At 39.2% G+C, this 27,744-nt stretch overlaps 1 protein-coding gene across 1 annotated transcript in view; it reads right to left on the minus strand.

The window, feature by feature from the left end:
* The window catches only part of GRAMD3 (GRAM domain containing 3), a 43,505-nt gene that overhangs the window by 4,537 nt on the left and 11,224 nt on the right, over positions 1–27,744 (minus strand). The window contains exons 2-12 of the mRNA XM_010561681.1: positions 13,722–13,844; positions 11,542–11,629; positions 11,162–11,228; positions 10,056–10,159; positions 5,930–6,025; positions 4,852–4,923; positions 4,651–4,731; positions 3,946–4,057; positions 2,069–2,191; positions 1,794–1,881; positions 1,246–1,347 (exon numbers count right to left, since the gene is read on the minus strand). Of these exons, the coding sequence (XP_010559983.1) occupies positions 1,246–1,347; positions 1,794–1,881; positions 2,069–2,191; positions 3,946–4,057; positions 4,651–4,731; positions 4,852–4,923; positions 5,930–6,025; positions 10,056–10,159; positions 11,162–11,228; positions 11,542–11,629; positions 13,722–13,844 (1,056 nt within the window). The remainder of the gene's footprint in view (positions 1–1,245; positions 1,348–1,793; positions 1,882–2,068; positions 2,192–3,945; positions 4,058–4,650; positions 4,732–4,851; positions 4,924–5,929; positions 6,026–10,055; positions 10,160–11,161; positions 11,229–11,541; positions 11,630–13,721; positions 13,845–27,744) is intronic.

The raw sequence follows: 27,744 nt of genomic DNA on the forward strand, positions 1-27,744 counted from the left end.
TTATCAAGAACCTAGCTCTGTCTTCTGACACATGTATACAAGTTCTACTGCTTTCCACAGAAGACAGCTGAGAGCAGTTGCATCCTAAGCAGCACCATCATTGTTCAATATGGCCACAAGTGCATTGTCAGAGTGACCTGTTTGTCATGCATGGGTCAAAGAAAGCTGAATTAACAAGCACACTTATTCAAGAGGTTGCTACAGGTTTGAAACACTTTGCAGACAGTTCCACCCAGCCTTGGTACGGCTCTGTCTTGAGTTTTATTTTCCCCCTCTGTTTTTCAGGTGGTGCTTCTCCAGCTGTCAGCATTCCCACTCATGCTGCATGTGACACAGGTTTTGCACTCAGATTTACAATTACTTTCGAAGCCATGTTTTTCAGAGCAGCCCAGAAAGAAGGAAGTTATAAGAAGGGGAGAAGAGTTAATGCAAAATTTAATGCTGAGTAAACTGATAGAGTATTCTCAGCATTATCCAGTCAACTGCCTTCTGTCCTAAAAGAGGAGCAGGAAGCTGATACAACTTACAGTGGCATACTGCTGTGGCGTATGCCCCTGCACTGCTTCTCCATTTGATGTTTGAGCATTTCCTATCCACACAACATGGACATTAAAAAAAAAAAAAAAATGCCGGGGCAGATGACATCCACGACTAGCTATGGAATGGAACTATCTATGGAACTATGGCCCCTTGCCCTATTTCCTCTTCAAATACACAAACAACATTCCCTTGGTGTGTTTGGATTTTTTTTTTGTTTGGTTTGGTTTTGTGGTTTATTTTATTTTTATTTTAGCAAGACAGGATGTCAGTTTCTAAAGAGAATACAGGCAGCCCAAAGCTTTAGAAAACATTATACAAACAAGTCAGATGTGTTAGCCCAAAGATAATGAAGTACCTTCTGTAATCTTAGGCTAATCAAATGACATTAAGACTGAAGATAGAAGTTATACCTTTTCCACAGAATCATTGCTCTGGAAAGGAGCTGCTCACTTCAGCAGTTTACGCTGAAGTTACAGCAATCTGAAACATTCTCAAGGCAGTAGTACACCACGATATATCACATTTGTACTAAAAGTCTTAAACAGAAAGCTGTGAGATGAGGCTAGTACAGATACGAGAACTACAGGACACTAAAGTATCAGAAGGGCACTACAGTATCATCATGGTTTCTGAAGAAAATAGATGAACATGACAGAAACTGGAAAAAGATTTTAAACCCCCAAAATTTTAAAGTGTGTATCTTACTCCTTAATATGTGAATCAAAGGATGTGATGGAAATAAGACGTTCCTCCAGGACACTGATTTTATATCTCATGTAGAAGGTAGAAAATATTAATACACAAACACTGTAAGAGAGAAAAATAAGGCACATCAGTTAATGTAAGGAAACTTTAGAGGTACCTGACAAATTTAATGTTAAAAACCATTTCAGTTGTTACTTTTACATGTTGAATAAAGGTATCATTCTTAGAAGCACCTCAGGAATACCCATCAGTGGCATTCAGACAATTACGAAAGCAAAGCCATACTCAAGGCTGAGATTAAGTGACATAAAATGAACTTGCAAGCAGTTAAACTCTTTTAACATTTCCTGAACCAGAAGATCCTTTGCTTTTAAAACTAAAAGGCCTGTTAAGTAAGCCTGCCCCAGCATTTCTACTTCTGAAAAGTATAAAGGCCACGCTTCCCAATAATTTCCTTTTTTTCCAAGTGAAGCTTAGATTATATTAGTCTATGTAAACATAAGAAAATCCTCCTATTTTGACAATCTTAGTATTAATTGCTAACTTACAGAACTGCGTAAAATACAAGTACGTGGTTCAGAGATAAGAGCTTCTGGGACTTCACTTTGTGGAGGAACCTGAAGGCTTCAGAATGGTCTGGGAGGAAAAGAACGAAGTGTTACTTTGATCAAAGCAGACCACGGCATACAAACAGTGTTTTGAAGCATGCAACAGGTAATACAAGAGGGATAAACAAGAAAGAGATCTTCCAAATTATGTGAACCATCATAACTATGCAAACTTATGTCAATTAATTCCAGCTGAATATCTGCCCTTAACTTACCATTTCGCAGACTGTTTCGGGCTTTTCCGTCAGGTCCTCGTTTACTGTGTGCATCTGAACGGACAGACTTTGCCTCAGTCTTGGAAACTTTCAGGTGAGTCTGCGTCTCAACAACATGATAATCTGTCAAAAGCAGGATTTTTAATAAAGCTGAAATACGAAGCTGAAGGAAGCTATTGGTATCTTAAGTTAGTCAAGGAGTAGGGGAAGAGGAGGATTTTAAAAGGTGCATTTCTGGACTTGGATAGAAAGCAGCAGGGTTCAGTAGCCTTAAAACAGTTTACATAGTAATTCCACATCATTGCAAAATATAAATAAGCACCTGGACTGGAAGAGGATGATGTATGCTGCATTTACATTTCCAGATCCTTTGAAAGATGGCAACCTGTGCAAACTTTGAAGGTTATCACTGCATTTCCAGTCAGAAGATTATACAGACACAAAAGTCATCTCTCAAAAGGACTGAATATGCTAGAGTAATGATTCCAAATGACTGTAATACCAACATCAAATGGAAATATCGCATTGTTACTTTAAAAAGGAGATTATAGCTCCCTATCCTGACTGCTTTTTAAATGCAGACAATGTCTTGAAAGAGATGGGACAGAAAAATCCAGTCACACTCGGTTTTGTTCATGCTTTACTTGCATGCCCTGGACTGCTCTAATGATGCACAAGAAACAGAATCACAAGTGACAGATGTGCTCTCCCCCTACTCCTCAATTCTTTTTCCTAGTGTGATTCTTTAACTGGATATTGGTGTTTTGCTTGTGGAAAAAGAAAACAGAAAGGTTTGAAGTAGTTACTAGCCATAAGGAAGTAAGACAGCAAGTTAAATCTTCATACAGAAGCATTCATGTGGCAAGTGATGATACCACACTTTAGTTACTGCTTCACAACCACCACCAAACAATTAAAGATATACAAATACACAGACAGTAAATATCAAAGACCAATGAAAGCAAATAGTCCCAAATCATACCACTGAACAAAAGACACACAGCAAAAAAGAGAAGTTAATTAAAACTACCATGACAGAAAACTGCCATAAAAAAAATTGTAGTGTTTCATTTGAAAGTAATGGTAAATGTTTCTTATTATACAAATTTGTTTATAGTCAAGATGGAACCCAGAGTAGTAACAGCATAACACATTAATATGTTAATATATATTAATTGTACAGCAGAATAATACCCTAGGTTTTGCTAATAACATTCAGCATGTGCTACATAAAACAAGTTCTGCTGTACTTATGGACTTATATGCAGTGAGTTTCTACACAGCATTCCTGCTAATTAGGTGAAGAACTTGAAGCATACGAGATTACAAGCAGCAGTGTTAAGAAAGAACAACTTTGGACAGTATCTTCAAGTGTCTTAACTGCAAAGAATAAAATGAGGATTTAAAAAACAAACCCACAAAAACACACACCAAAAATAACTTTTTTTTAGTGAGCAAAAGCCACCATGGTACAGAACATTATTTGTATAGATTAGAAGTTGTTACATTGTGACTTGAACTACTTTAGAATGGAGGTTTTTGGTTTTTTGTTTGTTTGTTTGTTTTAGAGGAGGAACATCTCCTACATTGTATCTCTGCTAGCATAACTGATGCAGGGAGCAGATAGTGTACGGATAAGCAACTGGAGGCAGTTGTGACAAATCAGCTCCGCTGCTGACCAAGTCATTGCCTGAGTTTGAATTGCAAAGGGATATAATAATGGAAATGCAGCTGTTATGGTTTTTAAGGTCTTCCTCAAAGCCACATAATTCTCCAGGACTGTGGAGAATGGAGATTCCACATCAGAAGGGGATTACAGAAGCAAAACTAAGAGCTAAGCCATTCTTATTTTTTTGGGGCCCCAAGACCTCACTCACCTTGGAAGCATTCCAGCTCTGGGGTCTGTGAGCCTGTGCTGCTGGACTCTTCCATCTCTTGTCTCCGCTGCTGCACTATTCCATCCAGATCAGAATAGTCTTCATTGAAATCCTGATGGGGAGAAAGAGTCACAAGAAAGCTCAGCCCTGTTCTAAATCTAAACAACCTTATTTCCTCTGACCTCTCTCTAGAAACTGAACCAAAGTTAGCAAAATAAACCCCGTACAATCATCAGAATTCAAGCCTCATCCCTGCCTTTGTTTAAGTGAAGAGATTAAGTCTGTGCGCAAAAGAAAAACTGTTAAGTTAAACAAACTACGAAGTCCAGGACAGGCATTACTAGAATTAGATTCTAGTCATCACATGTGTTTACACAACTCTTTGAGATGTCTGAACCAGCTCAGAGAGGAAGGATTAAGTCAGTACAGAGTGCTATGAAACATGACTGCTAAAGAAAGCTACTTAAAGCGTACAGACCTTGAAATATATCCAAAGCATATGCATGTATGTATACTGCATGTGATCAGATCAAATTACACCTACACTAATAATTTCCACTGCTTCCTAATGTTAAAAAAAACACTTATGGAAGTTTTAGAAACAGATGTCATGATTTCCTTCAGTTTCCCTTCTTCAGACTTTGTAAGTAGTACTCGCAATGAAAGGTGCTATGCAACAAAAGAACAAACATCTAAGTCATTTACCAAGGGCAGAGTTGTAGGACGATCAGCCCTGAAGCTGTTTTCTGCAGAAGAGGGATTTGGACTGTTGCCCATGCTTGTATCCTGAAAAAAGCAGCAGTGTTAACAAGGAACACACTCAGAAACTACCTAGCATTTAAAAGCAGAAAAATAGTAATAATGAACATAAAGCTACAAGCCATCTTCACTCCCGTTAGTACTTACCTCAAGATGTCTACAGATAGATTTTAATAGCTTGTAGGTGGTATCTCTGGAGAGTAAGGAGACAAACATGTACTGAAAAACAAAAGTTCCAAAACTGTTTGAGAAAAGGCATACAGTACAAGCTTCCTTTGATCTAAATAAAACTGATAGATCATTTTTCTGATAAAGTAACTATTTTCAAGAACTTTGGTAAAGCAGGAAAAATCTCGACTCCTTGTAAGCCTATGACATGAGATTAATCACAAGGAACAGACAATGGGCACATAAAAGTTACCATGCTCTGCTGCAGGAACCAGAGCATAATCCAGATCTGTTCTTTTTTTAAAAAGAGTTTGTGTACTATGTTTTACATACCCCTTCAAAAACAAACAACCCCAGCCCCCAAAAAAACACAACTCATTTTTTGTACTGTCTCCTGCATCCACAAAATACTTGTGCAATAAAAATGGGCAGGTTCTAAAGCTGCTCTTAGGATGTTTTCTACTGATTGACACAATTACTATTCCTGAGTATCACTGTAAGCAACTGTATTGCTGGTTGGGTAAGAGACCCAAGTAAATGAAAGAATACCATCAGAGCTGCCAACAAGGCAGGTAACCCTCTGTGCATGCACTTCCTCACCCAGCTGTTTTCAGTTCCCCCAGTACTACACAGCAGTCTTGGAGAATGGGGAATGATAGATTACAGAGAGCAGGTGGCGTGGCAACCAGAGATTCTGTTTCTTATTTTCTCACCAAGTTCTACATAGCTTTGTTTACTGCAGATCCAAAGAAAAGACAGGGAATTAGTAAGAGGGGAAAAAATGGTCCTTGCCTGTCACAAGAGAGGTGGCAGAAGAAGCTAGAATCATCCCCTACGAAACCAGATCCTCCAGGGTCCTAAGCCTAAATGCCCACATGTGACCAATTCCTATAGCTGTTCAAGTCGCCACTTGGCACTTTCAAGAATCCCTCATATTACTGCCAATAAGTAGGGTGGGGGGAAAAAAAGAAGAAAAAAAAAAAAGAACAACAAGTAGAAAAAAAATGAGAAAGAAAGCAGGCAGAGTGTAATAGCTTTGCCCTCTACCAGTACTTACCCTATCTGTGACTGTTGCTATGATCAGAGCATTTGGCACAAGAAGGGCAGTTTTGGTTTTCTTCAAAAGTGTCACTGAGAGCACAGGTATACTAATCTGAAACAAGAACAATGTAGTGTTAGAGTCCCAATATGAGCATACAAATCTGCACACTCTTTCACAAGGAGCAACCCTATCAACTGTGATAAGCCAGACCTTCAATGTGCTTGATTTAAAGATTTCTCCGTTATGTCCCCGATTACTGATATTTCATATGGAACAGGTATGGTTTCAGATTATTACTATTTCTTAACTGCTTTTACTTCTGTTTTTATCAGATGCCAATCCAGGCTTTTGTATGTGTCTTCCTTTCCTGATCCCTTCTGGCTCTTACAAGACTACAGGCTTAGTTCACTGTAGATCCACAGAACAAACCAGTTTTAAAGCTCGGTCCTTTGTTTTGAAACAAAACATTTCAGAACACATCACACAACAGAAGCTTGTTGAAGAATGAACATAAGAGTCACTGCTTACAGATCCTTTAATCTGCAAGAAGCAGCTGAGTAAACAGTTTGTCCTTCAGTAATGTTGAAAGATCGAATACCCACACACCCACTGACTTAAACTCATTCCTGTGTGTGCCATCCAGACTGTCTACATTTACATTGAAAAGCTCTCAACTTTCCTTCCTGCTTTGTGTTTACATCCAACTCCATCAGCTTAATGCTTGCTAAGCTTCAGAGTATTTCACATCAGATATTCTGTAAGGGCTCTTCCTGTAAACCCTGTATTACAAAGGACCAAATACCTGGTTTGACTTTTAGTTGAAAAGCCTAAAGCTTAGGGAGTAAGGCAAATATAATAATCCTGGATACACATGACTAAGATACAGCTCCTCTTAAAAATGCCTTTGGCACACACTGTCACAACTACCTGAGAAATGTGGAAGCAAGATTAGAAGTGTCCAAAGATTGTTCAACAAGCAATTATAGCACTGAATTAAAAACACATGTCAGCGCATAAGGAGAATGAAGTTACTCTGTGCAGTTTCACAAAACCTTGTTAGCTTTTGTTCAGAACAAAAGTAATGAAATGAAAAATTGTTTCAGGTAACAAAACATGTATTTGTGTACGTTAGTCTGGGTGCAGGATTGCCAACCGCTGTTAAAGCATGGTAAGTCAAGTATCTGTTTGTCATTTAAGGGCTAGAAACTTGCTCTTTACTCAGTCCTTAGTTTCATTAAAAAAGTGTGGTAGCAGAAAAAAAACACAAACCAACCCAAAGCATAAAATTTTAATTATTCTTAGTCCCAGGCCAGGCTCTAAGAATCTGTAAATCTGGTCATCATCTGTTGTATTGATTTTTTAACATGTAAACTCTTTTTGTCCTGCTTTAGAAGCCATGTCTTTTGAAAATGGGTACTTAAACAGCTGTTCTACTATATCTTTTCTTCTTAAACTGGACATTGTATCATTCTACAAAGGTTTTGCCACACTTTTCCAAATAGCTTTTTCTGGGAGTGGGGAGAAGGGAGCAGCTATGATGTGTGTTTGATAGAAAAACCCCAGAATCCTCAGGTAGTCTGAACAGAATCTGCATAACTTTAAAAAAAAAAAACAAAACCAAAGCAGAAGATTTTTCGGCAGAAATCCTGCTAATAGTAAAGCTAAAAAAAAAGCGGTTTACAAGTTTTCCAATTGGTTCATTTCACCACAAAGAACTTTGAATTGGAGATGTTAATGGCATTCTACTGCATGCTATTTTGATCGATAACATTACTGTAATCAAGACTAAAAAGTACTTAAGTGGGATTAAGTACTTGCTTACTGCACTGTTAGATTAAAATGCACATTAGATTAAAATGGTAAAATCACTGCAAAGTACTTTATTTCTATCTGGAGTAACAGTTATTTCAATAAACGAGGTTTACCTGCAGGCAACTTGGAAAGCAACTAAATGCTTAAGATAATGCTTAGCTCCAGGAAAGACTCAAGGCCAATATATATATCCAGAACAGAACTACCTGGAAAGACAGTGATGTGTTTGAAAGCCTATTCAATCCTGAAGAAGCTATCTTTTATTTTTGAATATGCACAGTGTTTACACTGCAGACTCAATCTTCTGACTTGCACGGCTATTCCCTCCACCAAAGCTTTCAAAAAAAAAAAAAAAAAAATTCTGCAGGTAGAACAGTTCATGCTGAAAATTTTATTAGAACGTGTAGACCTGCTATTTCTGACAATAAAGCACTTCATCACTAAGCTTAAATTGTTTTCCAAGTTCTAAGCAGTAGAGGTTTTGTGTCTTGGAAACTTTGTCAGTGTATCTGACTGCTAAGAATGTTCCTCTTCCTGTCAACCTTGATCCCCCCCCCCCCCCCCCCCCTTATTTTTCATTATATCCCTGATTTTCCTGCTTTTTGTTGATGGTATTCCTAAAAACTTGTGACTGAACAAAGCTTTAAGTGTGTGTTGCAAGGGTAGGGGAAGACAGCTGGAAGTAAATGATCAGGCCTATCCCCTTCACTCTTAATTTTCCCCACAATATTTTCTGAAACCAATGAATAATTTGGAATATCACTATAGCCACATTTACAAATACTGTCACTCAACCCTATCTTGTAATGTTTCCCCTTTTCATCATATACATAAATATGTGTATATTCCTGCATTTAAAACCCTGTTGACAACGATAATTTCCTAGTATTACATCATTATCATTCTGCACCTTTTTTTCCAGCTCTTTCTAGTCTACTTGGTAGAGTTCTACCAGATTTTTGTACACATTTATCTTATTTTGAACTTAGAAAGCTGTCCCACAGTTTGAAGTAGTCACATTTGTTCATGGTGAACAGGAGATTGCTAGTACAGCAGCTTCAACTTTAATGAAACTAATTGCCAAGATAGCTGTTACTAATTATGAATGACAGTATCCAACCACTTGTTAATTTTTATTTCCTTTGTGCCACATGGCTTTCACCGACATACACACAATCTGCATTAACGTACTCATATGACTAATAAAATCATTAACTAGGAATAACAATAACTCAGTTTCTTGGGCCAAGCAGTAAAACACAATAACCCGTAAGGTCACTATGAACAATGTGTTGTTAATAATTTTAAGCAGTCTTTAAACCTCTTCCACCTTAAAAGCCCTTTCAAAGATAGATAGTGTTCCATCAAAATGGTTGACAGCAGAGAAATGAGACACTGTTAACTCCTAAATTGGTTTCAGCACCCAATTCACTGACAAAGGCTCTAGATCTAACCAGGAACTTTGTTCAAGGAAGTACTTGAGAAAAGCCAAAGAAATCCTTTCAGCAAATCAAGCTGTTTCCCAATAAAAGCTCAAAACCAAAGCAGGTTTATATAAACAAAACCACTCCAAAAGCTCTAAATCAACATAATCAGAACACAAATATTTTTGGAAAGGCTTTTGTTATTTGTATGCATATCATTCACCACCAAGGGGCCCAAGGGTCACCCACCACGAGGGATGGGTCATATCTGCACCAAGAAAGAGTAAATGATGATGTTGTAAATTAGGATCTTCTCAACTGTTCACATCCCATTTCTGCTCTTCATACTAGGCTCACAAGTGAAAACCCAGCACACTGTTTTTTCTTTCCACATTCTCTATTTATGCAGGAGTGCTAGAAGAATCCCTCAAAGACCTTTGCCACTCAATTCAGAACCCAGTTTTAGTTCTTCCTCTTTAATTGTCTTAATATGCTTGATCCTTTCCTCCAGTTCCCCAACTACACCCTTGTAGTCCTTATACTTCTCAGCCTTCCTTCCTCCTTCTCCTCTTTTCCATACTCATCCCAAGAGAGACATATTTGTACAGCTTGTGCTACATGGACTTGGCAATGTCCTCACCGCTGCATGTCAGATCCTTTACCTTTAATCTACTTTTTTCAGACAGGAAGTCGTTAAGAGAGAGACTTGATCTTTAAGAATAATAGCGCTCCAGTTCTAGAGTGATTTACAAGCATTGCTTCTGAACAGTATTCAATAATACTTAGAAGTATTAGTAGTATTCTAGCCTTGCATAATAATGTGAACTTCTGATGATTTGTTCATTTGTGATGAACAAATTCTTAAGAAATAGCATTACTGTTCTGTACATAAAGATTTTACTAACCTTAGTGTCTTTACCAAAAACCTTGGAATGGAAGCAAATCCAGTTTTCAGAAAGGAATAACTTTCCTTGGTACAGAATTTCTTTCTGCAGAGCACAGGTAAAGCCTGAAACAAATAGATACTCTATAATCTTTAAGGTAACCACATCCCAAGCCAACTGCTACCAGTTTGGCTTTTGTTTGCTTTTTTGCAGAGCCATAATATGTTTAGGTTTATACCTTTTGAGAAACATTGCCAAACCTTGAAATATTCAGTAAGTTTAACTAATACTGACAAGCTCAGAAGACTTCATAGGCCTAAGTCCAGGCTCAAAATATCTGAAGGACAAAGACTGAAATACATAGTAAACATGCAATTGGCTCCCAGAAGCCAACAATCCTTTCTGAAAGAGTACCACCTAGCTTCCCTATAAACTTTCTGACTAGCTTTCAGGTAACTAGTTAGATTAAGTAATATATATTTTTATATATATTATTATATTTATTAAATAAATGTAAAGAACATAATTAAAGGTTTTAGCTTTAAACTTTTAGCTCTATAGCAGTTGTCTGGACTAGACGACCAACTTTTTTAATACTGCTTTTACTTCACAGCTGCTAAGCAAACCACTTCTCACTCATGAACCACTTTCCCTGTATTCCTTCCAAGAAACATTTGTTATACATAGCTATGTAGGATTCATTTGTTATAACTACCACAGAGAACAGCAGAATCTTTAAACATTTGAAGTCCTTCTCCTACCAGTGTTTTTAAATCTTAAAGCATCATCAACAGCAAAAAGTCAAGCTAGTTACTTGACCAATGTTGTCTCAATTGTAGTGTCTTTAGTAAGGAAGCTTCAGTACCAAAAAATGTTGCACTACATTATTCTGCTGAGAAGTGCAAAGCAGGCTACAATTCCCAAAAGTGCCCAACATCTGAAGATTTAAGTTTTGCAAGATTACAACAAAACACCCACTGCGTGTGGATGAAGGCCTTGTAGCTCTAGGCAGCGGGAGTTTAAGATTTTTAAAATTTAGGTAGTCCCTCTTGTACATCACCACAGTTGGCAGGTAACAACATTATCTTAGATCCACAGCCAGCAATGACAAGGGGGTTAATACTTACTTTGTTTCAGTGGCTCATCAATGGGAACATCTAGAAACAGCTTATGAAAGTGTGCATTTGCCTTCAGCTAAAAAACAAAAAGCCCCACACCCAGAGACACATACTTTATTAGACAGTCTTACAATCAAGTGCCCATCCCACTTCCTGTCCTCCCAGTACCTTCTAATTTTGCCCACTTGTTTTACAATACATCCTCATTTTTGCTACGTGGCTATTAAGTCTGTATTCTGCTTTACCAAGACTCTTAACACGCTGATGAAAAAGGAACCTATGTCCTTTTACAACCATGAACTGTAATATTGCTAAACAAGGGGGCTCCCATGGTAGTTACGTATTTATTCTTACTATATATAACCAAACAAATCCATCCTCTTCCCTACCTGATTTGAGGCACGTTTTTTCCTTTCAATCTTGGAGTCACTCTTGATATCCACTGTCAGGAGTGGGCTATCTGTGCTGCTCTTTCCCCTTAAGATAGAAAAAGGCATCCCATATAAGCTTGGCCTGGGTACATTATTCTTGGTAAGTTATCAGCAGGATGTGCTTTTCCATGAAACCTATTAATCCTTTAATAACTGTTATCTGATCTATCAAGGATTATGCAGCAATAAAGAGTATATCTTATTCTTAAACCATGCCAGCCCTCATTGCAGCTCTTCTTGTAATTTAGAAGAAATATTCTAAACTACTAGTTATAAGGAACTAAAAGTTCAAGACATTTTTACAACTTAATGAATTATCACAGTGCTTTGCTCCACATTCGTTTCTCGACAACATGTGAAATACTAACACTAAGCATGTTACTTACTAATGCAAGGTAAAGTAAATAGCTAAGAATACAACGCAGTGTACTGAAAGCTATGAACTTATACAAAAGGTGACCTCATTTGGAAAGTGCAACAGAGAAGAAACATAGGTGCACAGTCAGAGGATGGCTATGAACTGTGTAGTGTAGTGTAATGAAATCATTAAGACAGCCAGCAATCCTAGAGGAGATGAAAGGGAATTGAGTGGCAGTTGTAGAGGAAGCTGTACCTGTACAGCTCTAGCCATTCATATTGGAAAAAAGAAAACCAGCCAAAAATCCAGACACTCTAGAGCAGAACAAGTACAGAGGAAAGTCTCTGCGGATGCCTGGGAAAAGAAGTTTTGTTTGTTTTATACAGGGGAAATTAGTGGCATGGACTGTTCAGAAAAACAAAAACAGAGGTGGGATAACAGTGTTTCATAAATCAGGAGAAGAACCTTATCCCTGAGAGCTATTTAGCACAGAAGAAAAGCATATCAACAGGCCATAAAAATAAGGTAGCTCTTTTTTAGAGGCCTTCAGACGCAGATTGAAGAGCAGAAGGAAAACACAACACTGGACTCCTATACTGAATGACCTGAAGAACATGCTGTGCTAAAGATTCAATAGGGAAAAAAAGGTGCTACAAAAGTTTCCATTACTGCACCTGATTCTGCACAGTAAGTCATCTTTACTTTCCTAAACTTGAGAGGTTCAGGATTTCCGGTAGAAACTGTAAGGGTGCGAAGAAAAGAACCCCAAGTGTAATAGAGATATAGCCGGATTTAGGAACGAGATTGTACAGCAGGACTGATTTAGACAGCAGGGGCACTGGCTGCATATCTCAGGTGGTCCCTCACAGAGGAAAACTATAAAATACACATGTAGGTGTATTTGTGTGCCTATGTAAAGTACAGGACAAACTGAAATAAACAGTGAACCTTACAAAAAGCTTATGCCAAGCCCTCTTCAGCACATAGTCAATTACATTGTGAGAGGTAAGACTGGAAGGAGAGTTTGGAAGTGGGGCAGAGGGGTGGGGGGTGGGGGTGGGGGAGGTAACCGCAAATTTCTTCAAATACCTTCTGCTCAAAGATGCTTCAGAAAATTAAGTGATGTTTTTTAAATACCTGCCTTGCAACCAAAACCAGTGTGTCAGGTTGACTGCTGATTTTTGCATTGGCTGCTCAGTTGACAAAGTGAAAGAGATGCAGAATTTGTATTCAAGCCCTCCAAGTGGGATTTTAGTATTATTTTGTTTTCTTTTAGAAGAGTTTCAAATGCATTCCAATTCTCCAACAAAGGAAGAATGACTGTTTTTGCAAATACATTACAATAATCTGATGCAATATACAGCACAGAATCCAAAATCAAATCTTTTGTCATAGTTTTACCACAGACAATCGATATTCCAGCATGAAAGTGTTCTGCAAAGAGCCCAGGACTCAAACTGCAGTTCAGTTTGACTGCCTGTCAAATTGACTGTGAAAGGGATGTAACTAGCAGTGGCACCAAACAGTGCAATGTGTATTTTCCTAGAACAGGGAAGCTAAGCCAGCCCGAAGTCTAAATTCCCACTATTCTGACTGCTTGTGGTGGGTAACAGAGCAACCCCTGGAAGGTGGGTCTGATTCCTGTTTACTTGCATAGTGTGCAAGCTAACCCACAACCAGGATGTCTGATAAATCTTGCTACTCAGACTAGCTTCTTGAATGGGTTGTAACAATTCTCATTATCTGACTAGAAGAAAACTAACAGCATTTCTGACATTACCTAGCAACATCAACTTTTTTCCGGTCATCAAAACATTCCATTTCCCTGGTAGGCGTCTGCAGCAACACAGTAGGCGATTTTCCTGCCTTTCTTTTCTCATCTGCTCCATTTTCTCCATCTGAACTGCAGAGTGGGGAAGAAAAAAAAAGAAAATAAAAAAGAGATAGAAATGTATATTGCAGGATTCATGCCAATGTCAAATGCCACTTTAAAATACAACATGTATTAAAGAACAAAATTATGAGTTATCTTTTATATTAAGGTCCTGAAAAGTCTTCATCTAATGACTTGACAGTATTATACATCTGAACAGTATTCTGAGCTCCAGTACTGGAATTTCAGCAACGAAGAGAGGAGAATTGAAATACTGCCATGGATACTTCAGTGCTCACAAAATTTGTAGCTCTAGCTTCCATTTCAAAGAGAATGTCTCATTTAGGAAAAATGCATTCCATGTTCACTACTCAGATCCAATGACTAATGGAAATTACTTTGATTGGCAAGTTGGGAAAAAAACATCCTGCATAACATTACCTAGTGCTTAGCAGATTATTTGTGGCTCAATGTTGCAAGAGGAAGCTGGGTCCTATTTTGCCTCTCACTTACCTCTTCTGTGAGAGTCCACCTGCAGGATTTTCACAATAAAGTGTCCTCTAAAAGTATCAAAAGTGCTGGTTTTATTTTACAAAAGCAGCACTGCCACCAAAGCACGTTGCCTTCTCACAGCACAGGACACTGCCTCAGAAATATATTTTAAGGAACCAGAGTCTGAGGGCTAAGAGATGTGCTATCAGGGCCTTTCCCTGGCTTCCCTTTTCATAATTTTCTAATAAAATGTTAGCTCAGAAAATTTAGAGGAAAAAGCTGTCATTAATAGCAGGGTCTGAAGAACGACAATGCTTTAAAATAAGAAATGGCACATATATATACACGCCCTCCTTCGGAAGACTAAAGCCTCAGACTACAGGATGCTCTTAGCATTAAAGAAGAAAGCTGAACTATGTTGCCCATTAATTTAATGCCTGGCCTGAATCACCCCATTTACAGAAGCTTTCCATTATAATGTTTAACTTCTGCTGTTTTAGGGCAACGACACAGCCACTGCCATCATGTGATAGTGTCTTTACAATAAACAGTTTCTTTTCCTACTAAGACAAAAGTTTCCCTGACAGAAGTTCACAGACTAATTTAATCTCTCTTCTTTTAGGAAGGCCATAAAAAGATCCATTGTTTTGATTACATTTTGGCAAATAAGATCAGAAGATACACCACACAACACCTTAACTGAGATCTAACGAGGTAGTATCCTACCTTGCAGCTAACCTAGAGCTTATGTCACAGGACAAAAGCCTTACTGTTTTGCCTTACTGGTGTTGAGACTTGTTCTCAAGGCATCTTATGTTTACATACAGCAAGAATTCCCCTATCTAATCTTTCCTCCACCCTCAGCACTCCCCACCACAGGGGCACTGAATTGACACTTCCTAAGTCACACTTTGTGTATACTTGAAAGTGTTACAGCACTAATAAAGTCAATAAGGAAAACCCCAATTTTTTCCTCATTGCTTCACTTTTGGATCGGCCCTGCCTGACCACAAGGCAACAGCATTCATTTTCAGCCAACATAAACTAGAATTAAATGGGCAATCCAAGAGATTCAAGCAGAACCCAATCTTTTGCCTGAAAAATCCAAATAAGCAGTTTTATGGTGTTTGAGATTTTAAGCAGAGAGAACTGCCAACCCAAGGTGCTCCCTGTAAGCATAGGGAAGCTTATATTCCAAAAGTCTGCAAATTCTGCAAATGTCTTAGTCATAGTCTTGCTATCTGTTATATTTCTGTTCCCCAAATTCTCAGGCTTCAAGGGAGGCCAGAGAATACCAGACATGAGTGGGATGAGGAACAGGGCAAGGCAAAACTGTCAGGTTCAGTCACACCTGCATTTCAAAAGAGCAGAGCAGCATGGAAACTCCCAAGTGAATAAGACTACATGACGCAGCAGCATTTTAAAGATATAGTTGCTTGAGCCTGGAGCCTGACTGGTGTCCATCATTGCCTTGGGCAGCCTGCTATTCTTACACTGCAATGCTATCGACTGCTCAAAGCAGTCTGTATCACACCCACACCTCCATACTACAAATTTGTTTCAAAAATACCTATTACACAGGTTTTAATGTTCACTTACACCTCCCAGCATGGTTATATGTTTTGTTGCTCTTAAATGCTTTATTTCCTTACCACTCATATTCCCTTTTCCCTCACCCATAAGTTAATTGCTACTTTACCAGTTAAACCCAGGAGCCTGTTCTGTCCTGTCTGTCTTCCCTATTAACCACTACTGCTTCTGAACCTCTACTGTCCAAACTCATTCCCTCCAGCTGCTTTCAGATGGCGGAGAGCTAGGGCATCTCAACATGCTAATCTTCCTGCCTGTTGTGTGTGGACATGCTGAGCTATCTTACACCAGTCTGGTCACCTCTCCAGGGTCATCTTCTGCAGCTGAGAACAGGCAGAGTGTACCCAAACACAGTAAGACTTTCCCCCAAAACATCTCAGTCACGAGGAGACTCACCTGTGTAACACATGCCACTGACGGTAGCAATTCGGTGTATTCCTACTAGCTGATACAGTTTTGCTATGCCTATCCTTCACCCTAGCTCCCATATGCGCCCTTCATATAATGAAAAACTACGTAAGGGTTTGTCCTCACGCTTCTGATAACTATAGCTCCACACAGCAGCTAAGTTCCTAGTAGGTGTCTTTAAAATATCAGAAGAATCTTAGCTGACCTTCTGGAGAAGCAAAGATCACAGGTATGACCTAAAACAAGTCACAAGCAAATTAAAGCACTCCTTACATTTTCACATGTGAGTCAAGATTCATAAATGCTTTGTAAAAAGAGCACAAAAGCCAGCAATCATGAAAAAAAAAAATTAGAACAAGTGCACTTAAGAGACAAAGTGATGCTCACTATAACTGTCAGCAGCTGTTGCATACAAGTCAACTGTATTTGCAAATACAGGGCAAAGCATATAAACTTTGCGACATCAGGACTTTGTTGATACAAAAATAAACATTTTTCAAACTGAACGTACATTGTGTATTTGGTACTACTACTGAGGCTATTCAAAATAACATCTAAAAGAAAAAATAAAAAACCTGTCTCTAGTTTCCAAATAAAGTAAGTTGTCATAGGGAGTATTTTCAAAGCCAAGTCTTGCACTTACTACGGGATCGTATCTTGTATCTAAGCAAGTTAAAATAAATATTAGTTGCGAGCACTCTAACAAAACTTTTTGCAAGAAATGTTTCTCTTCCTTTTTTAAATATACACCAATAACTGAACAGAGTAATTTAAGATTAAATCACAGAAAAGGGAAAGTGCTATGAAATACATTAATCGAGGCAGTGGACTAAGTTTCATTCTAATGAAGCGTTCAAGAGTACATTATTCATCAATGTATTTTAAAAGTCAGAGGAATTTAATCTCTTCTGATTTGAATGGTTTCTGTGAAACAAAAACTTTGACAGACAGGCGTGTCAAGTTACGTGTACCGCAGAAAGTTTTCTGAACTTCAGAAGGTTTTCTGGTTTGCCGGTAATCTTCTCCAGGACCTGAAAAATTCAGACTTCCTGTGAAAATTATGCTTTCTCACATTAATGAGGATTTTTCAAGAGGAAAAAAATTAAGACAGTAATCTAAAACATAAACTTTTCCCCTGTTCCCTTCAAAACTAGTTTGAATAAGAAGCACTGAAGAGAAATAATGTGAGACACACGCTAATAGGCCACAGTTTGGAAAGTGAGCCTTAAAGAACAACCATTGTCTTCGACAGCCCCAGTATAGTTTTATCAGACATGAACAGTTCTCAGGCATACATAAGCGATATCAAAACCTCCAGAACTATACAGTGGTTACTGCCTTTAATTCCGCACAACCACACAAACCTTTCTACAAAGCTTCCTCAGATCCGCCCCAAAGGACACCCATGCTACTTGGTCCGCCTGATAACAGGTCTAAAAAGTTCAGAAGCTGCAATAAGCTGTGACAAATCAGTCCCCCAGTCCACAAACTGCAGATCAGTTATGTAGGGGGGAAAAGGCATCTTGAATAACCAGAGATGTTAGCTACAACTTCAATTATTTGCAAAACTGCAGCCAAACCAGTATTTCCCTAGGGTTTAACATGAGCCAGCACTGCTGCAACATTCTCTCTGTGGATGGAGCATACATATCAGATCATCATGTTACCTTAGAATCCCTGTTACCCTGCTTCATCTCTTTTATATAAAAAGGATTAATTTTGCAACAGCAGTTAGATTGCCGTTACTGCATATCATCAACCAAAAGAGTGCAGAGTAATTTCTCCGCTACTGTCCACAACTATGCTTGCTACAAGGTATGTGGAAATACCCATCACAGATACAGTGACATTCTGTATCTTTTGGTGCTGTTGGGTAGCTATTGGATTTACTGGGTAGCTGTTAGCATACGGAAAGGAACTGACAAATCAAAGTAGTGTGAAAGGCCCAAATACAAAGATATAGTGTTATTTAAACTATTCTTACTCCCAGACACGAGTCTATTCAGATAAGGGAATTGGTTACTCTTTCAGAAACTAAAAGCCCGAGGGAGAGACTCAAAACATTTCAGGATCCCAAATCAAGATGACAGACTTTGACAGGCTTAAAAGCAGAGGAGATGAAGCAGGATGAAGACATCTAGGCAGCATCCAGGAGACATACCAGCAACATGCTTCAAGCAGAGATGACTGTGAGGGGGTAAGATGAAATGTGCTAATGCTGGAAAGGACACTCTGCTAAGCATGCTGCAGGCCAGAGGCCTCCTCCTCAGCACAGGCTTTCCATGACCTATCATGCCCTGAAGGAGCAATCATCTCAACCTTCCTTTTGCTAGGCCTAAAGTCTTAAGTCTTCCTTCAGAAGGTATGTTCCATCATTCCACTGAAGATCTTTCCTACACTGCACCAGCCTGAACAAACCTTTTTTGGATAGCTAATCAAAATCCGGAGTGCTTTATCTGATGAGCTTGCTTTCATACCTTACACAGTTGAATTATTTCAGCACTGGAGTGAAGAAAATACCTTTTCCATTGTAAAATTTCCTGCTGTCCTCTTCATGGCAGATTAGAGTGGTCTCCACACTGGATGAACTAACAACAGTGCTCAAGTAGAGGATTTAGATGTCTGTTTCTACAAACTCTGGTCACTCAGAAGCAAAATGCCTCCGGTAGCACTACAGCCATGCTCCAGTGTTAGGTGGCACAAGGCACTGTTTATAGGAGAAAATAGATCTCCTAAAAAACATGCCTCAGAATAATGTTATGATTTAATCTACTTCTAAGACCAAGTATCACTTTTACTGTGCAAATGGAAAGCCAAATATTGACTATCACTGAGACTCCAAAACTACTAAAATAGGCAGAAAATGAGCTAATCATAAAGGAGCAGACAGCTGCTATAATAGATGTGAAGCATAGCTATAATGTATGCATTTGGTATTTGTATAATTCCATATATTTAGCACACAGCTTGTACTTAAGGCTGAAAAGTGAAGGAAGTGAAGCAGCTGATGCTGAAGTATGGCTTTTCTTATGTATTTTTTTATGACAGATATACAGCCAGCAGATGTATTTATACCAAATATGGAGAGCAGCAAAGCATTAATGAAGGAGCAGAAATGTGAAACCTTGCATGAGGGAAAGGGTCAATTTGTTAATACGAATAGGCATGAACCAGACTGAGATTTAACTACCGCAGGTTGTTCAAGGAGCAGGCTAGTTCTCTTCTCATGAGATCACAGTCAAACAGCGTAATGGAGGCAAATAGAGGCAAATACAGCTGCACATTAATTGAATATCACATGCATATGGATGAGCACACATGCATATATACCACATGTTTCTCTATGCACTTTTAGGATGAAGCAGGACTGCAGGCACAGGTGGTATCTCAATGTCAGCTAGCACCAAAAGAGGAACCAACCCAATTGTTAAAGACTTGTGTTAACTGTGAATCTTATTTTATATATCAAGGTAATTCATTTCAGAAATATCTACTGTATTCTATTTCACAGCTATCTCTTGGAACACAATTACTCACCTGTGAGTAGTTTCGTATGTCTGTGTTGCTATATATTTATTAAAAGGATGAATTAAATTTTTGAGTTAATTCTGAACAAACCCCTCCAACACTGTTAAGGATAGAGGAAGTCAGGTTTTTTTCCTCAACTGAATAGACATTTCACATAATAACCAGATCAGGTTTCATGCTACCTTACCACTTGTACATCAGCAAGATCACTGTGACACTGCAGACGTCATTAGCAAGTATGTAAATTCTCTGCTCTAAATACCATCTATTATTAACTGGCTGTATTCCCTGTCTAATCAAAACCAGACTGCTATCAAGTTCCATAGAAAAAAAAAAAAAAACCAAACGAAAAAAACCCCACAGAAGAATTCCCTGTGCTCTGAAACATGAGACACTATAACAAGGTATTTTATTAAGTTAACACTAGAACAGGAACATAAGCTATTTAGCTCTATTGTCTTTTCAAGAGTTTCCGTTTCAGATATCCACTACAAAAAGCAAAAGCCCTCTCGTATTTATCTTCACTCAACTCCACAAGATTCCCATGAAACAGTTTTCATTGGAGTCTCAGCAGGGTGACCAACAACTATTTATCTGAACATAAGCATGGTCAAATCCAGCACAAAACACAAATCTCAACAGACACATTTCTGAAAAAAAAGTGAAGCAAAAGACCTTAGGGGAGACATTCATTCACATCTGCTTTGGTCTGGAGTATGTGTTCTTTTCATTCTCCAACTTGCTGGCAGCCTTTAGGTGGAAAGTTTTTCCTATCTCTCACTTCTAGCCTACCTTATCTTCTAAGCCAGAAGAAGTCAAAAAATAGGATCACAATTCCTACTGAAGACGAAGCACGTAGCCTTATATCACATCACATTTTTAGCTTTAGCTTCCAGAGTTAACAGGAAAAAGGGAAAAGAAAGAAGAATTCCTGATCTACAACTTGTTCAGGGTGCAGAAAAGAGGGCAAAGGCACTTAAGTGTCAGGTCTACCAGTTATCCTATACCAAATTCAATAAAAAAGATAAATACTGCATCTGTACACAATCCATGTGTCCAGTACGACCTCGTAGGCATCTATCAGTTAGATCTGCTCTGTAACTCAGGCAGAAACAACACAAATCTTTCTCTGGAACAACACAAGCATCTTTACAAATGAGGCCTCATCACCAGAGCATAAGCACAAAGGTTTAGCCTCATTACCTGAAGCTACATCTCTGTTTTTTGGCAGAAGAACTCCAGAGCAACATGCCTCCACATGATACAAGACTTGGCTGCCAGTTTGCCAGCATTAATTGTGTGTTTGAAAAAACTGAGTAGTTATATTGGACTGAATTAGGATTTAAAAAAAAGAAAAAAAAAAGTAGACACCAGCAATTATATTAACAACTGCTATTAAGAATGCAGAACAGCTAGAGATAATAGCATAAGTTTGGGAGCAATGTTACCAACCCCTTTATTCCCTTCTCTGCTGCTTAAGAAAAACAAAGTTAAAAAATGAAGCTACCATGAATCACTTGATGAGAAGCTTCTGTTTTATTGCACTTTTAGAAATAATGACTCAATATGCTGCACACAAAGTTTTTTTTATCAATGTACACAGGAAGAAATAATTTTGGTTCTTCAGACAGGTTATATACAAAGAGAAGGATGGCTGGGCTTGATCATGCAACAGTTTCTTTGAGAACTGGCATTGACAACAGATAAGCCACACTCTTTAATGAGATTTCTCTGTTTCAAAGCTGACACTAATTGAGCAGAGAAAATTTAAAAGTACGTATTTCAAGGGATGCCCGAGTACAATGTTTTTTGTGGGTTCCCCATCAAGAATAGTGCCCAACAAGGCCTAATGCAAAACACTAACTGAGATGGACACAATTAGATATTCATTTTCATCTACCCTGTTTCGTCACACCTTCCATCAAGGATGGAAGCAGATCAAAGTGAAATCTCTGTTGGAGGCTCACTCTTCACCAAGTGTCTGGCAATGCTGAATTTCCCATAATTATCTTTGTGACCTACAATTTTTCTTACAGGCCCACCTGTGTGTTCACGGAAAAGACCAGAACAATGTAGAGAATCTAATACAAAAGCTATTATTTCACAGTAGGAAATACTCGCTTCCAACAATGGGTCTAACTGATGCTAATCATCACAACAGTGCCTTTGACTGCCACACTGTATATAAGGAACCATTTTCCTTCTGAAGTCTTGGAAAAAGACGTTCTTATTAGAATCAGATGTGACATGTGGTGGCCAGATCCCTACTAGTGCCAGCTTGACTTTATATTTTCTGTGTCACCAGGACACTGAGTCTGAATGCTCTGTGAGCCTCCTTCTTCAGCATGAGCCTTTCCACTGGCCACACACTGTCCTCCATGGCAACACCCACTCTCTCCTATGCTGGCCATAGCATATCTACATGTATTGTAAAATTTCACAAAATCATATAGGCATATATATAATTTTGTTATTTACTGGACTTCTGTATTGTAACACTCCTTCTTGTCCAGAAAAAGGCTGAACAAAGGTAAATGGCTCTTCTTGAGCTAGTGTAGCATAAACAGTAGCTACAAAATTACCACCAAAAGTCTTTTGCCTAGGTGGTCTATCTGTCCTAAACAGCCTAAACTAAGATTCCCAGAGGGCTAAACCACTGATGCACCTACAGGAATGGCTCTTTGTAGAGGACATGCCTAGGTATGGCTGGTTTTTGGAGGGACGTCAGGAACTGTTGTTTCACAGTAAAGTAACTGGAAGGCTTCCCCCATATATCTGCAGAAGAAGGTGGCTTCAGTCTGCCTTTACATCTTCTAACCTGCTGAGTTTCTTTCCCTGTTGCGTATCTGCACTCTGCACATTATTTCCTGCTGCTTTCTTTCTGGAAGCTTATTACCTCCCTCACCTTGGACTGCTATTTTTCAAGGATGGAGGCAGAAACCACTCAAAGCCATGTAGAAGTTCAGTTAAAAGAAGTGAATACTTCGGTATGGCACTGAAGCTCAGTTACCAGGGAATGAAGAAGAGGCAACTGTGTTCCCCTTGTACGTACGCTACAACCCCTGGTTCTCCCTTTTATTCATGTGTCCCACCTCTCAGTATGTAATTCCATTACTGTAACAACCACCCCAGCATGAGACAGCACATTACACCATTTTACAAAGAGGAGACAAGGGCCTATACAGTGGGCTGGCAGGGAGCAGTTGCCCATGTCCTCCTGGAATCTCCCACTGAACCTTGCATTATCTGGAAGGAAAAATGGATGTTTTAAACATTTGTTTACAGCTTTCTGGCAAGAAAACATAATCACTCTGTAATTTTGGGTAGCTCAGAGATCTTCTAGATAAAGCAAGAAGTTTCTTTTCAAGGAAAAGCAGAGAAACAGGGAAAGACAACTTGTCCTACTGTATTCCTATTATCTGCAGAGAAATTATTTGCTCTGTGATAACAATATTTGAAAAGACTTTTGCTGATCAGCCTAGCTGGATCCAGACAGCTACCTATGAATTTTGGTTAAATTAAGTACTACAGAAGAGGTCTGTAAAGATTGCTAGACCAAACACAAGATCTCTCTGGTATAACAGTAACCCAAGTCTACAAAGGTTAAGTGGAAAGGATATATATGGACTTGGCAACAGCTATATACAGAGCATGAAGCTCATTAGTCCCAGCAGTGGTATCATTAGATAAGCACATAATTTCCAACCACATGACTGCAACATTTATGGAGATGGTGGTAAGAAGACAATACTCTGATACTACAGTTATGCATCATGTGTCAAATACCGGCAACAAATCCTGCTGCCTAAAGCTTATCTGTAATATTATGTTGCCTAACAAGCATTTCTCACAGACTGCATACAGCCAATAAAGGTAGCACATTGGGAGTATTTCAGATTAGCCAATGAGGCACTTTGGTACAAAGAAAAGGCTGTTCAGATTCATATCGTGCATTTACACATGGCACAATTATTTTTAAAAAGCTGCTTTTATAACTTAAGCATTTATATACAGTGAACAAAGTAAGAATGACACAAAAAAGGAAAAAAATAGGAGCAATTAAAAAACATCATCATGAACAAATGGAGGTAATCCAGATTGGAAAACTCTTTTCTGTCACACCTCAAATTTAAATGTTTCACTTCGCAAGCCTATCCTTCTTTTCAGATCACACATTACAACTTTTGCTATAAAAATAGGGAAGAACTACCGGGCAAGAATTAAAAAATATGATACTTAATATGTGTTAATATCTTCATCCACTGAAATTACAGAACATGAATAACATAGGCACATACCTATGCCTTTTTGCCCTCACAAAAAAACAGTAGAAGTTTGGCTGCTGAAAAGGAGTTAACCTGGATCAAAGCTGAAATAAAACTTTGAATCAGTAATAAATAACCTCCCTTTTCTTCTCTGCATTTTGTGTTTCTCTCCAGTAAGAGTTTAGGGGAAAAAAGTGAGTTATGAGTATGCAGAGGTCAGTCAATTAATTGTCTTTTAACTTATCAACTGAGTAACAATTATTAGGAAACATCTGTTATGGCAGCATAATACATCAGACAAACAAACCATAAAAATCACATTCTCTCTTTTCCCGGAAGTACGTAATCTGCCTGTAAGCATTTTCCACTGCTTTCAGTAGCATACTTTCCCCAGTATCTGCAATGTATTTTTGCTCAAAAAAAACCCCCTCTCCATACCTTTCAGAGTCTTAAGTCCTAGTCACCTTATTTCTTTAAGTTACACTCAGTAACTGGACATTACCTTATGCTGTAACTGTAGGGGGACAGAATGTGCCACTTAATGTTAGCCGTATCTTACCATACAGTAACTCAGCACATATGCCCTAATACAGACAGGTTTAATCATACTAGGCTAAATACTATCTGTGGAAACCAGAAAATGCCATATTGACTTCAACAGAAGCAAGTATGTGTGAAAGCAGAAGGATGCAGACATGGAATATGAACTGCTTGTTACTACACCTCTGCCATTTCTCCTTAACGTACCACAATCTGTTTTCAACAATACAACATCTGTTCCACAAGCTGTCCCTGCAGTGGGACTGACGGCTTCTGAGGCAGATCCAGTGCCACTGCAAACATAACACACCCCACTTTCAAATCAGAAAAATATATACCCTCTAAATACAATGCAGATGTTAATTCCTTTTTGGCCTGAGGCCACCTCAGGATGTAATGGTCAGGGAACACCACCTGGAAGGCGTTTTCTGTCCAGGAACTTCTGATTTGCTTGGGAGAAACTCCACGTAATGACAAACTTTTGGCACATGACTATTTTGGGTCTGTGTAATAGCATTGCGCACCTTCCACACAGTGTTACCTCTGGGACTGTACAACCCGCAGAGATGTTTTGCAAACTTTGCAAAGATATAACTATTGCTAAACATGCCAGAGAAGCCCATTTTCTAAATCAATACGAATGTACTTAACCTTCTGTATAAAGTTCCTGAATCACTGGCAGATAAACATAATCTTCTCAGATCTCATCTTGAGATGATTAAGAAAAAACAATACAACAACAACAAGAAAACTGAAACCCAAAACACTTCTACAGCTTCAATCTTTCAGAAGCACCTATCCCCCAGGGACACCTCTATGGTAGCAGCAGAAGCACATCGAGCTATAAAGTCCATCTCTAAACTGAACAAGAATTTAAGCATACCTCCAGGAAGTAAAGATTACAGTACAAACATAAATCTCTCTCCCCTGAGCTTTGGAAAACACTAAGAGATTCCCTAAGCCTCTGTAACTCTGCTAGGACGTTTTTCAAACAAAGGTCAGCATAAGCACTGTTGATTGCATATTGTTCCCTGGAAGTACATGAAGGGAATGAAACTGCACCACAACCACACACACTTATTTATGAATTTTTCTAAAAACAAATCCAGCAATCCAACTTTTAGCAAGTTCACTTCTAACTAAATCAAAACCAAGATTCTGTTCTTGTCCTCCCTGTAGCTTCACATTAGTCAAACCAAAGTTACTTGGCTTCTGAGCTTAACTCACAGTCAAATGAACATGACAGTTTCTCAGAAGGGTCCAGCTACCAGTTAAATGGGATTGGCAAATAAATTCCAACTTTGTTTCCAGCCAGCAAATGCGTAAACGATTTTTTAGTTTAAGACAAAGCACTTCAACTTTTTTGCCTACTCCAGTCTTTTCACCTCCTGCTGCCCAGACTAGTATTGCTGAACACTGTAGCTTGGAGCATAACAGACCACCTAGCTTTCCCCTGCATGACACCTACTTTCTACTGATCAGCAAAAATTGACAGCTAAAAAAAGGAGAGTCATAGCAAGTGAGACATCTCCATTTGTCACACTGGTTAAGACCGACCTCACTTCTACAACTGTAGCCAATTCAGCACTGGACGACTAAACACCTGGGGACAAAACAGAGGGTCAGTTAGTTAGTTGGTGCACGTACAACGTCTCTGACATCAAGCTTTCTATATATTTAGACTCCTAGTCCTGTTCTTGAGAGAAAAATCAGACACAGATCTTGCATACCTGAAGAACTTCATTAGGTTCATTGGCATAATTCTGTGTGGGGGATCAGAACCCAAGGCTTGAAGTCAGAAGGCTCTAGAGAAGGCTGGGGAATTACACCTCATTTGTAATGTGAAGTCACTGATGTGACTACACCATACAGGATAAAGGACACTTAGAAGACACTTTGATTCCCAGTGCTCTCTAATAAGCAAGTTATTTCTGGCAACAGATTTCATTGCAACATATACTTTGGGAATACACCTGCTTAAGAGACCAGGGATACAACAGTTGGGGAAACTTGCTCTCCTTTCTCCTGGAGGCTGTTTAAGATTAAATCTTTGTGAAGAAAAGTTCTTTGGGGAGGGGAATCATCCCAGATTAGGAGAAAGTAACTTTTTTTTTTCCTTTTGAGGAGAAAGACCCAGATTTTTTTAGTTTCTAGTTTCGCAGGTGCTTAACTTCTCAAACAGCATCCTTAGGACTGTCAAGTTCCACGTGAATTGGGAGCCTGGTATGGAACTAGACAGATTCTAGCAAAATTTTCACATGTTGGTCATTACCATGGCATACAAGCACCTAAACAACTTGAGACCTGCACAGGAAGCCAAAGCCCAATGCAGGAGATGCAGCCTTTAACCCCTGACAGCCCCAGCCACCATCAGAGGCTGGGAAGGTCAGTGGCCTCAGGGGAGTGCAGGGAATCCTCCCACCCCCGGAAGGGGAAGCCCCCGACTTCCCTATCTTCCATCAATTAGCCTAAGCAGCCTTTGCCAGCCAGCAAGGCCTCCTCTTCCTCCCGAGGAAGATGAAGTATTTTTGATCTCTTCGTCTGCTCAATTTTTTACAGTACCTCTCAGGTTAAAAAGCAGAAGGAGGCTGGCTATGGGTATGGCCCTGCTGGGCAACCACGCCAAGGCAGGCAAGCGCCCACCGCCTTGCCGGAGCGGCCTGTCCCATCTCTGTCGGGTACACAAGTCAGACTGAACTCCCATTTTCCTGCATCTTGCCTGTATCAAAGTTTGTGAACTTTTGACAAAGTTCTGGGTTTTCTTGGCACCCAGAGGAGAGAATCACAGCTTCCTGCTGGAGCCCATGCACATTACTGTAAGTGAAAAAGCACAGCTGCTGGATTTCTGTGCCACGGCAGACAAAGATTCCAGCCTGTTGCACGAAATAACCAGAAGCAGTATTTCTACGCCTTGCTCCCAAAAGTACGACTTCAGAGTTTAACGCTGCGCTCGGGGCCGCCTCCCGAAGCGCGCAGACCTCGGCTGAGCAGAGACAGATGTTCGTGCTTCACTTAAGCCTGGAAGCGGAGACCCCTAGGCGACTCTTCCCCACGAACTTCAAACCAAAGCCAACGCCCAGAACAGGGAAGCCCCCACGGCGCCGCCG

Source organism: Haliaeetus leucocephalus, unplaced genomic scaffold (genome assembly GCF_000737465.1).
Source record: "Haliaeetus leucocephalus isolate CR32 unplaced genomic scaffold, Haliaeetus_leucocephalus-4.0 Scaffold150, whole genome shotgun sequence".
NCBI lineage: Eukaryota > Metazoa > Chordata > Aves > Accipitriformes > Accipitridae > Haliaeetus > Haliaeetus leucocephalus.